The sequence below is a fragment of the Plectropomus leopardus genome, chromosome 14 (genome assembly GCF_026936395.1).
Source record: "Plectropomus leopardus strain MGB_pleo_1.0 chromosome 14, ASM2693639v1, whole genome shotgun sequence".
Lineage (NCBI taxonomy): Eukaryota > Metazoa > Chordata > Actinopteri > Perciformes > Serranidae > Plectropomus > Plectropomus leopardus.
In genome coordinates, this window is record NC_142189.1 from 7,937,288 (window position 1) to 7,953,120 (window position 15,833).

General features: G+C 38.1%; 2 protein-coding genes and 1 long non-coding RNA gene across 5 annotated transcripts in view; 1 reads left to right on the top strand and 2 right to left on the bottom strand.

Annotated features, from left to right (window-relative positions):
- The window catches only part of LOC148187416 (uncharacterized), a 52,812-nt gene that overhangs the window by 7,284 nt on the left and 29,695 nt on the right, over positions 1-15,833 (top strand). Inside the window, exons 3-4 of one of the 3 annotated variants that reach the window (XR_015778606.1) lie at positions 2,771-2,899; positions 12,534-12,666. This is a non-coding gene — a long non-coding RNA (uncharacterized LOC148187416). Of the gene's footprint in view, positions 1-2,770; positions 2,900-4,301; positions 4,537-12,533; positions 12,667-15,833 lie in introns of those variants that run through there. The other 2 variants (XR_015778607.1, XR_015778605.1) reach the window with 2 other exon arrangements.
- slc22a3 (solute carrier family 22 member 3) lies at positions 201-7,735 on the bottom strand. Its single transcript, XM_042501424.2, has 11 exons — positions 7,188-7,735; positions 6,622-6,725; positions 6,349-6,503; positions 5,013-5,181; positions 4,805-4,922; positions 4,592-4,695; positions 4,296-4,510; positions 4,071-4,179; positions 2,990-3,102; positions 2,763-2,862; positions 201-2,350 (listed from the first exon to the last, which is right to left on the bottom strand). Exons 1-11 carry the CDS (start codon positions 7,584-7,586, stop codon positions 2,308-2,310), a joined length of 1,629 nt encoding a protein of 542 aa, XP_042357358.2. The 5' UTR covers positions 7,587-7,735; the 3' UTR covers positions 201-2,307.
- LOC121954097 (prostamide/prostaglandin F synthase-like) lies at positions 10,355-15,372 on the bottom strand. Its single transcript, XM_042501425.2, has 9 exons — positions 15,171-15,372; positions 14,884-14,977; positions 14,639-14,692; positions 13,673-13,718; positions 13,472-13,599; positions 13,204-13,318; positions 11,267-11,389; positions 11,051-11,188; positions 10,355-10,686 (listed from the first exon to the last, which is right to left on the bottom strand). Exons 1-9 carry the CDS (start codon positions 15,268-15,270, stop codon positions 10,579-10,581), a joined length of 906 nt encoding a protein of 301 aa, XP_042357359.1. The 5' UTR covers positions 15,271-15,372; the 3' UTR covers positions 10,355-10,578.

The following is a 15,833-nucleotide window of genomic DNA, read 5'->3' on the forward strand; positions in this document are numbered from 1 at the left end:
AGCCTTTGTTGAGTGTTCTGGGTAAACCTACAATGGAACAAAAGCCTTAACAAAACCAACTCTCAATTAGATATACAGTTTAACATTTAAAAAACTTAACAATCAAGACTATTGTTGTCTGGATGTAGGAAAAGACGCTTTTTAGTTGGAGAAATGTATTTTCTGTGTTGATGGTTAATTTGGGAAACAGGTACAGGCCATCAGCATAATTCTTTTTTATTTGCATTCATAAAGCAGAAAAATAACACAGACAGTACATAACTCTACCAAGTTTATATAATCTTCCACACTTTTTCAAATAAGAGAAAAACAATTTAGAAATCACAATACAGCATCTGAATCTACATAAAATTGACTGGTGTGCCCATGGTTTCTAGAGGATGAATGATCCTCTCAGGGATCACAGAGTTATGACCATTTAAAATTGATAATGTGCCAACTACTAGAGAGCATCCTTCTAATTTTTGCAGGTTTGCTCCAAGTTGATATGTACATGTCATTTAAGTTTTGGCAACAAGTACATTGTGTGTTGTAGCAGTTAAAATACAAATAACACTCGCCTATAAGATATTGGTCAGTACTTTTGGGTACCCTAAGCCATCCATAACTCTCAGCCCCAAATTTTTTACTGCGCTGGCTAAAAATGAGAAGCTGCTCGCTAAGTGTTATTTCCACTGCTCTGCAGCAATGGCACTGATCCTTAACATCAGCTGGGACATCCTTGCTTGTTAGTTGGATTGGTTCATCATGAGTTTGTTTTTAATGGCATTTTCTGTCTTATCAGAAAAATACTGGATCTTATGAAAATCATTTGAACTGGTTTGTAAGTTTTTGAGATATCCCTCTAAGTAACAAACACAACAGGGCTCTGGACTTCTTACATTAGTTGCACTGGTGCACCCAAGTCACAACAGGCAGTAAAACTGGAAAGCATTTCTCATGCCATAAAACTGAAAATACTAAATAAATATAATAACAATAAATTGAACTTGTGCGTTTGGAGGAGTGTTACAATTTGATCCACTATGGCTATATGTATGAGTTGATGTTCGATGCATTTCCATTCAGAAACCGTACAATGGTGGAGCAAAGCCTGTACACCGGCACAGCTCTTCACACTGTTGTTGTTGTCACCAAATGGTGACTGTCACCTACGCCAGTAGCTTGTTGCAGTAAGGCCCTGTGTCCACCTAGCATTTCTTTCTCAGTGCCGGTGTCTTTTTTCTTTGTTCCTTGAGAGGAGCTGGTGTCTGTGGCTGCATGTGGCAGCCTGTGCAGAGTGTCTTTTTCCAGAGTGCTCTGCACTTTTTGTGCAGTCGCCTCTGCTGTTTTGAGTTGAAAATCTCTGAACTTTTCAGAGAGGTGTTGTTGATGTCACAGCTGCTCTTTTAGGCTTCTGAAACAACAAAGACAGAGAGGCCCATCTGTGGGAGCAGATTGACTGGCAGACACTGGATGTTGCTGGTTTGTCTTTTGCTTTTATCAATGTATCGTTGTAAGGTTGTTGTTACCTGTGTAGTCATACCTCTATTAAAGTAGAGTAACAGTAGCTTACTTGCTAGTGCTGATGTTGAGATATTGTTGTCATAGAAACAAAACCCACCGCAGTGCATCATTAAAATAATGTTTTCAGAGTGCTATTTTATGAAGTGCTGGGATTAAGCACTGCAGTGCCATGCCATCGCTTTTCTGCTGAAGAAAAATGCTGGACACTGGCCCCAAGGCATTGCAGTTGCTGTCCCTTGTTTTTGTACTAATCTAATAATAATGTCACTAAAGGTTTAGACATACGGCTAAAACTTTTCGGGCAGAGCATGAGAACTTTGGTTCCATATCACTCGTGTCAATGTAATGAATGACAGATGCACCGGTGCAACCAATAAAAATGTTAAGTAGCTCTTGACAAATTTGAGGTCACACTCTGGAGCACTGTACCATGTAAAGAAATAGGTACAAAAACATTTCTACTGCTGTAGAACAAAACATCCTCATCTGAGATTTTCATCTCTTCATAATTAAGCAATTTCACTGCAAAAAAAAAAAAATGCAGTATTGAGGTGTGAGGTTGCAAAGATATGGAGCCCTCATTTGATTTCCAAACACCTTCTGTGTTTCATCCCCTCATGCAAGTCTCTAGTTAACACCTTTAAAGCTTCAGAATATCTAATGTGCAGTAACACCCACAGTAGTACATTTGACAGTACTTTACACTGGCTGAAACTGTAACGACTACCTTAAGACATCATATTGTAAATGCAGCACATGTGGAAAATAATTCAATAATGTTCCAGGTCTTCAAGACTTGGATCATATAATAAAACTGTCTGGATCCTTTGACTTGTCTCTCCCCCTGTGAGAAAACACAGAAAGACACATTAAGGATCAAAAGCATGAACCTGTCTGCTGCACCAAGTTGTAAATATAGATGTGTAAGCATGTTCCTGTGAGATTGTCACCTTTTCTTGCACCTTTCCTGTCATCTTCCCCCTACTGACACCTTCGCCCATTGTGTCATGTGTCATTCTCTGCATTCTGCATTATGTTTGTCTTTTCTATTACACTCTAACATTTTTGGGAGACAAGGAGTTGTATTTGTTGTCTACTTGTTTGTTTGACACTTGTTATTATTGGTTCCTTGAAATATTTGCAACCTGCTAATTTGGTTTTTTTGTTGCTATTACAGTCATTATCTGCTCTGGACAAGAATGTCAGCTGACAATGATAAACAATCTAATAACCTCATTTTAAAATGATGCATTTACCCTTTCAGATTCTCCACATCTTCAATGGTCTCTGGCAGGGCAACTCCGCTCATCTCAGGCAACCTTGTCACCAATCCACTGTACAGCACGGACATCACACCTGAAACAAATGAAAGGAGCTTTTTTGTCTTAAAAAGGTAAGTTTGATTTTTTTTGTTATGTTTTGTTTTAGAGAGCTAAGAGTGTTTGAAGAACATGGTGGCAGGTATGAGAAGACAAAATTATACCGTAAAGAAAAAGTGGCAGCTCCTGCCAAATACTGGCCAGTCTGTAGAGCAAAAATGGGGCCACAACTGCTCCCATGTCACTGGCTGATGAGCACACTGACACACCCAGATTTCTGTGAGAAATTGAAAAGCAAATCAAATCACTTTCTATTTCTATTCCATTTGTTTGTTTGTAACTGGCAGATTTAGTGTATATTTACTGCGTCCCCCCAGACATATTTGGCTCCATATTTTTTGTTTTCTTCTTGCTTTCTGTTCATGATACAGCTTTGCAAAATAATGCTGCCTGTTTTATTTTCTTAACGTTGTTGAAGACGTGATCGTCTTATTTGATTCCGCTTTGTTGGAAAAAGTCGATTGGGCGTCTCAAGTTCATGTTGAGCGTGAGCACTCACATTATTGTGATCTGTACAGTGTGACCATGGAAGTTGTATGTTTTGGCTGTGCAGGAAGATTTGATTATAACCACAGACTGTAAAATTAATTGACGTAGCTAAAGTGTCACCCACTGATTTGTGTCCTCCTGTTTTGAGGCCTCGAGATCTGCATTTTGGCAATTGCCATCTTGGCTTTTTGGAGAAAGAAGTGAACATATTTGGGTGAAAGGCTGATGCTGAGGAGGAGTGAGGGGTGGATCTTAGTGAGAAGCTGTGGACGCTGTTGTCATACAGCTTATCAGTGAAAATGGTCTGTCTGTAATTATGCATAATTTTAAGCCGTAATGAAATCTAAATAGGTGGTTAAAATAAAAATTGTTCAGTTGCCATTAACGTTGAAATTGGCTATAGGGACCAAAACTGTTTTTTGTAGCAGGCTGTAAACATGTTTATTTCTGCTGTTAAGTTGGACACTTTTACATGGAGTTCTATGGGAACTGACTGGCTTCTGGAGCCATCCTAAAATGGCCATCAAGGAACTGCAATTTTGGGCGCTTTGGTGGTTGATGCTTGATTATATCATGTGGGAATGTTCTGTTCTCTCTTTGATAGTCTGATGTTTACATTTAGTTTATCATTGAGTTTATCATTTTTCACAGCACATAAAAACCTCATTTATATCTACTTGCATATTGGTTTCATACCTCAGAGATGTCGGATACATCTCTGTGTTGGCAAAGTTCAAGGTCTCAAATCCAATGGCAACAGCAAGTCTTCCTATGATTGCAATAGACTTTTTCAACCACACAAAATCTGTAGGGAAGACAGAAGAGATGAAATACCAAATGGAAATGCAATCCAAATAGAAGTATCACCCACCCATTTTCAGTTTTTCACCTGATGCCACTTGCACCATCAACTGTACCCACCTGTAGAGATAAAAGGGATGACAAGGCAGGCAATGCCACCTGTGAAGTTTGCAATGGCCATGAGGGAGCGTCGACCGACTCTGTCAACCAGCAGGTAGAAGATGAGGCCAGTGGGAAGCTCCACCGCAGCAGAGATAAAGAAATCCAAGAAGATGTTGTTGCCTGTGATCCCCAACCGCAAGACCAGGCCTTGAAACACAACAGTACTCGTAAACCTGGAGGAGAGGAATATCAAGTGAAATGATCAGTGCACAGTATTATAGTATTGTGTTGTAGCAAGTGCCTTGTGAACTTACCATGCATAAGTTAAAATTAGTGTATTTTTTCTTATACTTGGTGTCCTAAACAAATCCATTACTGATACCGGATTTACTTCTTTCTTTTCCTCCAAAAGAATTATCTGAAAAATATTTTAATGAATGATTATTTAATTTATAGATTCAAATTTACACTGACAACAGCAAAGATAAACAAAGCCATAAGCAGGATACACAGACTTTCTGTCATACCTCTGGAAGATTTTGAGGTAAAGATCTCCCGTTGCATTTTGCAATGTCTGCAGCAACACTCATGGCCTCTGTTGTTCTTTTTTGTGAGAACAGCCAACGTGGAGATTCAGGAACAATCCTATGTAACAAATATACGTCTTTTGGTTTCAATATCAATATCATAGCAACCTGCATATAAATAAAGCTGCCATATATGAAGGAGATGTACCAGTGGTAAAAGATAAACAGGAGGCAGGGCAGACTCATGACCAGCTGCAGAGTTCTCCAGGAGGACAGGAAGTAAGCCAGACCAGACAGGATGACCATGCCAGTGCTATAGAAAGTCCGACCCACCATGGACACAAATTTTCTGTTGTCTGATCCAAAAAACTCAATCACTGTATAAAAAGATATATTTTATCAGAAATATTTTCCATATGTTTTTGTCATAGCACAGATGACTGACAGATGCAGGTTTTAAAATATTAGTATCATGCAACACGAATGACATTAATGAACAGAATAAGATATGTGATCCCGTGTGCTCCTTTTAAATACCCTGTTTTTCTTAAAACCTACTTTTCAGTATGTACCATTTGTGGAGCTTGGATAATTTAAGGCTATACTTTTAGCATGTACGGTTTCACAAGTAAGGGGATCAAAAAAAAGAAGCAAAAAGCAAAATACAATGAAGTACAAGAGGCATTTCTTTTTATTCTTACTCAGTGAGCTCTAGCATCACATCTTGAAGCCCCATTTTTGATTCAAGATGTGGCGCAAAAATTGTGCATACCCTCCAGTGCTCCCCAGGTCACTCTAGGTCGCTTCAGTAAGTAGGCTGTTTGATTTTTAAGGTGCAAAACATGAGAGAGGGGATAACATGCAGCAGAGGCCCAAGGCTGGAACTGAACGCACGGCCGCTGAGGCAAGAACGTAGACTCTGTACATGGGGCACCCACTTCTCCAATTGAGCTGCAGGGTGCTGCAGATCTTAAGTATTGTTATGTCAGTTTTACTAGCCGTGCTCACACTGCTAACAATGCTAACATTGTTTAGAATTGTAAAGGGTTTTGGCAGCTCAAAATTTAGCTGCTTACTTACTGTGTTGACCTGAGGGGACACTAGAGAGTATGCACAATTTTTCCACAGCAATGACACCATAGGCCCGGGACGGTGTCACCAGCGATAATCAAGGCATGAGTGATGCCCTTAGCTATGGTTAGGTATCATTTGGGTTTTTTTACAGCATTTCTGCCTAACAAGCCTGAACTGATAGCACAAAATAATGCTCAACAACATGACAGAACAGGTTTTTCTATTGAAAAAGGCAAATTTGAACTTAAAATTGAATATGTATACTCAATATACAGTATATATAATATATACTACAAGCGTGCGTTTGACATTTGTTACATTCATGCATGTAAGGCTGAACTTTTAGCTATAGAATTACTACTAATCAAAATTATTCCCTTTTATTCTCTCTATTCATTGTCCCTAATGAATTCATATATTCCACAATTTAAAGACTTTTCTCTCACACGAGGTCCAGTGTTTGAACATACCTAATACATAGCTGGCCGTCCATGCTCCTTTTCCGCAAAACCCTTGTAGAAATCGAAAGACGAGCAGCAGGGAGTACCATGGTGACAACATTACCCCTACACCTGAGACACCAAGGCCAACCATTGATGCAATGAAACATGGCTTTCTGCCAAACCTGGGAAAAGACCATATACTTGTATTATTGTTATTTGATGAAATTAGATTGCTGTGCTTTTATCATTTTATGGAAATTGTGAGTGAGAAAAATAAAAACTAAGCAGCACGTAGCAAACCTGTCAGCCAAGTAGCCAGTGACAAAAGCGCCAATAAAAAATCCACATGCCAGGAAAACTTGATTTAGATCAGCGAGCCAAGACTTCTCACAGACCAATGAGAACTAAGAGAAAAAATTTAAATGCACAATTTCTTAAAAAACAAATTAAATTGGATAGTAAAATAATTATGATTATAACATTAAATAAACCAATGTTAAGGATCCAGAAAACTAACTTTTAAAGTTAACATTGAGGGGAAAAAAAGTAGTGCTGAATTTTTTACACAAAAAAATGCATTTATTGTCAAAGAGACTATTGCTCTAAAATGGCTGATGATAACACAACATTATTCCGTTGTTCCTCATCGCTTAGTTAATGTAAACACAGGAGCACAACATCTTGTGAATGCTATGTTGATTTATGTTGTGTGTTGAGCTTACTCTTTCAGTTATCACATGCAGGATAAAAAGGCTAATCCAAAAGCAAAAAAAAAGAACCTTAACTAATAAAAATTAGTAAATGATCTATTGACATTACAACATGGTGGTGTGCTGTCAGTAAAAAAAAAACTAAAAAAAACCTACCTCAGAAACAATAGTGCTGCGGCTTTTGTCAAACACCCATCTGCCATCACAAGGTGCCAGCTGGGTTAAATTAGAAGTCAGCATCCAGTCAAGTTCACTGCACTTGTTTAGGTTTTTGCTCCAGTCCACTGCAAACCTCTCACAGCGACAGAAGGATCCTGACTGCTCAGAGCGGGGAACTGTTACTTCCCGCACTTCGACCTCTGTCCAGCCGCATTCTTCCCGGAGGAGCTCAGATCCAGGACTCCAACACCAGTGGTCCGGAGTGTGCCCTAAGAAAACAGCCCCAACAAGTACATAAGCAAAAATGATCAACGGAAATGACCCAAGTGTGACAATCTTCTTCTGGAAAGGCCCAAAGTCTCCGATGTGCTCAATGAGTCTGTCTACATTTGCCATCTCTGATTATCTCGTGTCCAAAAGATGCTGGGTCTGTTGAAGTAGCTCCACTGTCAGTCCAAGAAGAGTCACGTCTTTAAATAGAGGAGTGGGGCACAAGTTTTGATGAATGGCCTTTTTTTCCCTCACTCTTGAGTTCACTGGTCATCTTTTCAAGGTACAGGAAAAGCTTATCATGCAAAACTGGTTTATGGGGCTATTATACATAACTCCTTTACTCCTCCTTTACTTCCTTTGGTTTCCACACTGCACTTCTTCCAGTTATGAAGAGAAAATCTATTTCTCTTCAGAGGGCTTTTTTGCTCTTTTTTAATTACCTGAATAAGCCATGGAGCACTCCTTCTTTAGCACAAGTTTAGAGTTTGCACTAATGCACCTTTCAGAAATGCTTTGTCCTTCGAGTATTTCCTTTTTCTTCTCTTTTTAAGCCATGATAGTGGCATGGCTTTAGGGATGGTCATCTTGTTGGTTAGACAGTCAGTCTGCCACTTTGCTCAAGGCAAAAATATCTCAACCACTATTGGACACTGGACACTTTACCACTGATGCAGATTGCAGCCAGCATATAATAACATCAATTCATGGCTTTTAACATTAAGCTAGCCAGCTAACTTCTAAACTTTACATTTTGTGTATGCTTGTGTGTGTGTGTGTGTGTGTGTTTGCAAATGTTTGTATCATTCAGTGTTCACTCTGGCGCTTTTTGCAGGTCTGTGAATGCATAGGCGACACTTTTCATGAGTTTGTGGAGTTTGAGTTGCAGGGTGGATGATTGATCAGTCGATCCGATCAGAGCTGATCAGATAGGTGGATGAGAGGAGCAGAGCCAGTGCAGTAAATGCTTAAGTTTGACTTTTAGTGTGCCTGGCATTTTGTGCCCAGAGTACGCTCTGCGCCCTGATAGTGTGCTGCAATCTACTACCGAATAGTAGGCCTCTATATATTCCAATAATGCTCCTGATGCAAGATCCATCTCCAATAATAAAAAAATCATCACATGGCAGCCAGGTGTTTTAATGCTGGCGTGGTGCCACAAATAAATAAATGTTTGGGAAACCTTGTCATTTGCTCTGCAAATTCCAATTTGTCTTAGATAAATTACCATCCTAAACTAATTTAATAAATAATGTTTTGTATTTTTCTAAAAGCCCTTTTAACAAAAAGTAGCCAGAGAAAAAAAGAAGACATATACACTTCAGGACTCCATTAGTTAGAATATAGCATAACATAAACATTAACCATAAAGGCAGCGTTTCTGAGAGAAAACATATACTTCAATCAAGGTTACTGAGTTCTCCTTTTACAAAAGCTAATGTATACCCACGGTGCCCTAGTCTCTTCATATGATATAACTGGTTAGACAACACCATTCACCATTTTGTTGTTTTTGGTTTTTGGTGAAATGACAATGTAAGCAGTTTCTATCTTAAAACATATACAATATAGATAAGGGTGGCTTATGCTATACTGATAAGATAGTAACCAATACTTTCAGCACTTCTATTTATGCGGTGCACCATCATTTGTGAAAAAAACCCCAAAACAAAACAGACAAGTATGATAGTAAAATGTATCAACAGAAATAAACCAGTGTTGCAGTCTTCTTCTGGAAAAGCCCATGTGATCAGATTGTTTGTCTACATTTGCCATCTCGCTGGTTAGTTTATAGACTCTCTTTGTCGTCCAGTACTCACTTTTTATTCACATAATAAGTCATGCTCCTGACATGGCTTTAGGAATGGTCATGTTGTCAGTTTGGTTGGTTGATCAGCCAGCCAGTTTGGTCCAGACTGAATTATACCAGTAACTATTGGATGGATTGTCTTGAAATTTGGTGCAGACATTCATAAACATTGGTAAATCTCTGACTTTTCTTTTAGTGCCACCAGTAGGTTTACACTTTGAGCTTTTAGTGAAATATCTTGATGTATTTTATTGTAATTTGGGACTCTCCAGGGGCCTATGAATTCTTAAATGTTGGATGCATTTTTGGCACCCTTTTCTTTATTTTTAAAGGTATTTGCTTAATTTTTGACTGGATTATTCTCTGAAATGTATACATTGATTTAACGTCATTTGCCCTGCATATTCCAGTTTGTACGAAATACACTGCCTTATTGAATTTATTGAATAAATTATAGTGGCTGTTTTATAATTTTCTCTGAACCTGCATGACAAACTTAAAAGAGCTTGAGAAACACAGAAGCCTTCTGGGAGTCCTTATGTATACATCCTCTGGAGTCAAATACACTTTGGGACTCCCAGTAGTTAAAATGTAGAATGATGTAAACATTAACCAAAAATGCAGCACTTCAGAGAAATAAGTAATACTTTAATGAAGGTTTCAGAGTTCTCCTTTTACAAAAGGTAATAGTATATACCAAGCATCACATAAAATTCTCAGAAAACCAAGGGAAGACCTTGAAATAACGTCATGGTTTTCTGAGAATTTTGGCTGTTTTGTTGTTTTTGGTTGACCTCAACTGGGCTGAAGGATAAGAATTAATAAATAAAAGTACATTGCAGCAAGATAAGACAACGTTTTTGAGCTAGTCACTTTATGAGCAAGTATTTCAATTATTCTGGAGTAAGGACAGTTGTGTTGCGTTAGAGGATGTGGGCAAAACTATCACCATATATTGGCACTTTTCTGCAAGTATGAGCACGAGGCAGAGCGTTTTTCATAACAACTTTAGTCTTTGATAATTGCAAATAATTGCAACAGTTTGATTAGTGTTAGAGTTTTAATACAGTGTGAACTCAATCAGTTTTGTTTTAAAAATTGCACAGAAGCATTTTATTGGTTGTATTTATCATATTTTACCAAGTCGAAACCATCAAGCTAATTGTCACAATATTTTTGACTTTACAACCTGACATATAACAGTCACTGTTATTCTAAACTGATACAAGAAGTTTTTCAGCTGACATCACCTCCTTCTTTTCTGCTTTAATGAACCTGTGCTGTGTTGTTCGTGAGGGAGTTTCATCTTCACTGTGCAGATAAAATATCCTCCACTGAGGGTCTGTCTATGGGACTCTGACAGCGGTGAGAGAACAGCACCCTCCCATGTTCGTCCAAAACAAAGTCGCCTCCCAGCTAAAAAACAAACAAAACAAAACAACAACAAAAAGAAACAAAACCACAAGGATTTTTTAAATGAATTTTAACAAACTTTCAGTATAAATGTAAAAACTAAAAGTCATCATGGGAGAAAGAATGTACAACAGTTAACAGTTAAAAACCTTTTAAGTAAATAGAGAGTTTCTGAATTAATGCAATGAATTCTTTATTTTGTTGTAAATTTTTATCTGAACATGTGCACTGCACATTATAATTGCATTTTCGTGGATAAATGACAAGTTTCACCAGAGAAAAGGGACTTTAAATGTGTCACACAAAAACACATCAAATTCTGCTGCTACCAACTTAAATGTCTTTATCTGTGCGAGCATCATTTTACCTGAAACATGTCGTCTTGAATCGATGGAAGCCCTCTTGGAAACTCCATATTGGCCACCACGTATTCAGCATAGAGCAGCATGTTACTGAAGTTTAAAACTTTCTTCAGAGACGCTCCCAGGCCGAAATCAGTATACATCTGCAACACCCGACAGAGTTAACCACTAGCTCACCATCAGGAATATTATAAAGTGTATATTCTGTTTTATCCTCTGACCTTCCTGTCAGAGTCCAACAGCATGTCATAGTGACAGCCAGTCTCCTGCAGCCAGTGTGAAGCTCCCTCCTGACAGCCAAATGAAACCACAACCACTTGCATTGAGTGTGCATCCAAGAACCTCTGAAAAATAATGCCAAATATGACAGCTTATAAGCTCTAGCAGTCCAGGGGATGTTGAATAATTGCAAAGCTTGTCTGTGATCTTAGTCCTGTGTAAATCTGCAATATCTGTGATTTGTTGAGTAAAATTTTCACAACAAATTGGCTACCTTCTTTCCTCAAACAGAAGAATCATGTGATAATAATATTAGACATGAGAGAATTGGCATCCTTGTGGTTTCTTTCCCGGTTGAGAATTATTGAGACTGTGTTTGCAATTATAAATAAAAAACCTTCTGATAGCAATTCAGGAGGCTCATATCGCCACACAGCATGAAGACCAAATCTCAACAAGAGCAAGCTCAAATTCATCAGAAGAACTCAAACTTTGAAGATAATGAGATGTAAGACAGGCATGGCAGCATGCAGCAGGGACATTATTCTATCTTTAACAGCCTCAATTTAGGATTTTTTATCAAGGCTTGACATCATATCTGGGGGATAATGTCAGTAATTATGAGTAAAATACAGACTTGGCTTATCCTGTGTGAATGTGCTGCATGAAACTACACAGAAAACTGAGAGACGGGATGATAATAGATCTGGTCTAAAATCATAGACCTTATATAGCTATAACTGGGAGAGAACATGCAAGTTTTTAAAGGGAAATATAATACCAACATGCAGCTGCGCCAAATATTGAAGTCTTGATTTATAGCAGTTTAGTTTTTCAGTCAGTTTAAATTTTATTTTAAAGATAGAGGTGTCACCTGACTGTGGTTAACCTGTGGAATAATTTGCTCCCTTATTGACAAGTTTTCTGGTTCAAATGTGATTGGACACTTTCCAGTTTTCCTCTCTGATGATAAGTAATTTACTCAGACTTAATGTAGCCATGGACCTATGGCCCATATCAGAAAAGTGCTTCAGTTTCTGAACATAAAATCATTACTATCATGTACTTTTATTAAGTTAAGAAGAAAAAGGGGAAAATCAAAACAGCAAATGAATAAATACAAAAGTCTACCCTGCCATCATCGAGTGCATCCTCACCTCCTCCATCACCATCTGGTACGCTGCTGCCACTGCCAGGGACAAGGGCAGACTGCAGCTTATCACTGGCTCTGCTGAGAGGGTGATTGGCTGCAATCTGCTCTCTCTCCAGGACCTGAACGCCTACAGGACCTTGAGGTGGGCAGGAAGGGTTGTGGCTGATCCCTCCAAGCCCAGAAACAGACTTTTTGAGTCTGGGACCTCCCTGACATGGGCTCTTGCACATCCTGCACAAAACTATACAGCTCTCTCGATATTAAACCATTACATGAAACACATTTGTAATAGTAATATTAAAGTAATACTATATTTTATACTATATATCTTTTTCATATTTTCTAATAATTTTTGTATTCTATATATATGTTCTTGATTTTTGCAGTACTTTGCCCTTTTTTTATTAACATGTCTATGCACGCTGTCAAGCAAATGCACATCATCTTATTTTAACTACCTGCACTCAATACAGTAGAAGTACTGTTTTTAAGTTTTTAAAAACATAATTTTGGGCCTTGAGCATTTTTCATCATTTCTGGTATTTATTGATAAAATATTCATTTGTAGGTTTTTTTTTTCCACAATTCCTGCGCTGTGAGAGTTTCGTTTTAATGTAATAAAAATAATCATGTTTAAATTTGTAAGTCTCAAAAAGCTGCTTCCTTAGCAAAGAAATTAGTATAGCATTATTTTAGACAGTTGAAGATCTGTTTTTGAAGTTGGCTATTGTAGTTTCTGTCTGGTGAACAAGCTGGTGAACATTGTTTCCAGTGTTTCATGTTTACCTGATTCTTCTCCAGATCTTTAAGGTGGAGACGGCAGAGCAGACAGGAGAACTGACGGATTAACACCAGCAGGATCTTTTTACCTTTCCCAAGATATTTCTCTAATTTCACTACTCTGCAAAACACACATAAACAGTAGACTACTTAATAGACCACAAAGGGGGCTACAAAGTTTTTGGCACGTTATGTCATTTCTGCTGTAACTAGCACAGTGTTAAGTTTAATTTTAACAAGTATGTGTGCTTAAAAACAAATGAATCAAACTTACCCTCCTGTTCTGGCATCAATGAGAGATATATCAGGTGAAATACATTTTGACTGATGTTCCCCGGCCAGTATTTTAGCACTCAGTTGTAACTCATCATCCAAACGCTGCAGAAAGGCATCCCACTGCACCTGTGAAACATTGGCCACAGTCAGTAAAAACTAAATGCTCTGATAAGAATATTTAAAAAAACATTTCACTCACTTCTAGTTGCTGAAAGTTGAGCACAGCGTCCTGTACAGCAGCACAGCTGGAGAAGTCACACAACAAAGTTTTTACTGTTGTTTATTGGAACTGTGAGTTATTTTATGAATGAATGCACAGAGAGGTTTATTGTTGCACAATCAGTGTATTTTTTTTACTACATCAGGGTGTCAGTTATAGAAGGTTTGGTGGCCAGAAAGAGTCTTTTCTCCCTATTTTTTGGCATCATAATTCAAAGTGAAGTATATTTGAAAAAACGTAAAAGTAAAAGCTGTGTATTTTTGATTTCCCAGGTGATAAATTGATTACATGTAATTTGACGGTCATTCATAGGGCTGGGTATTGGTACTCTGTACCTTTAAGCATATCAACCAAAATAAACCAGTACCAAGTAGTATTGAAACGTCTCTGGTCAAATGATACCTGTATACGATCCTTTTTGCACCCAGAGCTACAAAACAAAAGACTGTTTTTAGGGTTTTGCTCGTGGCCAATCACCTTAAATGTTTTTTGATTTAATGTGACGCATGAGTGGAAAACTACTGCAGTAACTACAACCTATACAGTCCAGTGTTTTCCACAGAAATAAATTATATTTGTGGCAAACAAACTGTTTGATCATCACAGTCAGTTTCTTGTTAGATTGATCAGAGATGACTGGATCAGATCGGTGGATTAGAGGAGCAGCTGCTGCCGAGGCCGGTGAAAGCAAACTTTCTCTCTTATTTGGCAATCATATTTCAATTAATCGATTAATTGTCGCGTCTATAAAATGTCTGAAAAAAGTATTGCTTGATTATCATATTAAACAAAGTAAACAGCAGATTGTCATGATGAGACGAGGGAATTATTGGTATATCTACTTGTAAATGATTTGGAAAAAGATGCATTGGACATCAAAATAGTTGCAGAATAATTTTCTGTTGATCAACTTAATTGATTAATTTTTCAATCTCTAGCTCTTACTGATTTTTTTTTCTCCAGAGATCCTCTGCATCGTTTTTGGTCTGAACAGACAAACTGTGAAATAAAAAAGAAAAAGAAAAAAGAATGAGTTGAGAAGTATGCATGTCTAAGAGTGCAAACCTGAATGTGTCCTCCTGTGAAGCAGAACACATTCAATACTGTGAAGTATTTATTTATTTTTTTAATACAAATATAAATTGCATTTTTAAAGGTGCTTGATATGCTGTGTATATACAAAACATAACCTTCTGTACAAAGCAGCAGCAACTTCGATCAGACCAAGCATTGAATGTTTTTGCTCTATGCGGATTTTCTGCCTGATGAATTCCTGGAGAGAGCCTATATGACAGAAAGTAAATGAAGTTAATGTCTGACAGTCTGTTTGAGTTCATTCTTTGCGTCTAATGATTGACAGGCCTCCTGCCCCCCCCCCACTCATGGTACGCTCATAAATCGTCTGCCAACTGCTGCACAAGCCGTCTGCATGTCTATTTTTATGTACACTTGTGCGGCCCCACAACATGCTGCCTACCTTCCCTGCTCTCCCTCTCGGCGAGGTCCAGCAGAGCTCTTCCACTTTCCACAAAAGCTGTCAAAGCTTTCACCACAGTCGAATCTGCTCCTTCAGCCATTTTCTGTTTTGTAATAGTTTCATAGATATGCAGCGTCTTATCAGTGCAGCGGAGTGGAACAGGCTGCACTTTCTCTCGAAGTCCACTCTGAGTAACTGGATGAACAAAAGATTTTCTGTTTGAGCTCATATTAAAGGGGCACTCCACTAATTTCATACATACGCATCAGTTTACTTATCATAAGTGCCACCGCTTGTAAGAATTGATGTATATCTTCTGGGGCTCTAGAAGGAGCTTTGTTGGTCTGACGAAAGTATTCAATCATTTATGACTTAAAAAGCTATTTTTGTCAAGTTCAAAAGAACCAGATAGGGTCTTACAAGAAGAAGCCAATGGTTGTAGTCTTGGTTGTAATAAGGGAAATGTAGGATCCAGTCTTTTGAGAGGTTTACTGCTTCAATTTTGTGCTTCTTTATGTAATCTGTTGCTCGCAACCTGACTTTTTGGAATTGCAATATTAATTTTCTAGAAGGCCCCTGAATGTCTTCTAGTTTGTTTTACTAATTTGTCACAAAATGTAAACATGTAGAGGTGTATTCACTTATGTTGCAGGTAAAATTACT

Excerpts from the sequence above, each read along its gene's own strand:
- slc22a3 (XM_042501424.2), bottom strand. The coding sequence starts at position 7,586 with ATGGCAAATGTAGACAGACTCATTGAGCACATCGGAGACTTTGGGCCT. Across the intron at positions 6,504-6,621 it reads ACTGGCTACTTGGCTGACAG|GTTTGGCAGAAAGCCATGTT; the intron begins GTTTGCTACGTG and ends GTCTTTTCCCAG. Across the intron at positions 4,511-4,591 it reads CTAATTTTAACTTATGCATG|GTTTACGAGTACTGTTGTGT; the intron begins GTAAGTTCACAA and ends CCTCTCCTCCAG.
- LOC121954097 (XM_042501425.2), bottom strand. The coding sequence starts at position 15,270 with ATGGCTGAAGGAGCAGATTCGACTGTGGTGAAAGCTTTGACAGCTTTT. Across the intron at positions 14,693-14,883 it reads GCTGCTGCTTTGTACAGAAG|TTTGTCTGTTCAGACCAAAA; the intron begins GTTATGTTTTGT and ends TTTATTTCACAG. Across the intron at positions 10,687-11,050 it reads TTCAAGACGACATGTTTCAG|CTGGGAGGCGACTTTGTTTT; the intron begins GTAAAATGATGC and ends TTTGTTTTTTAG.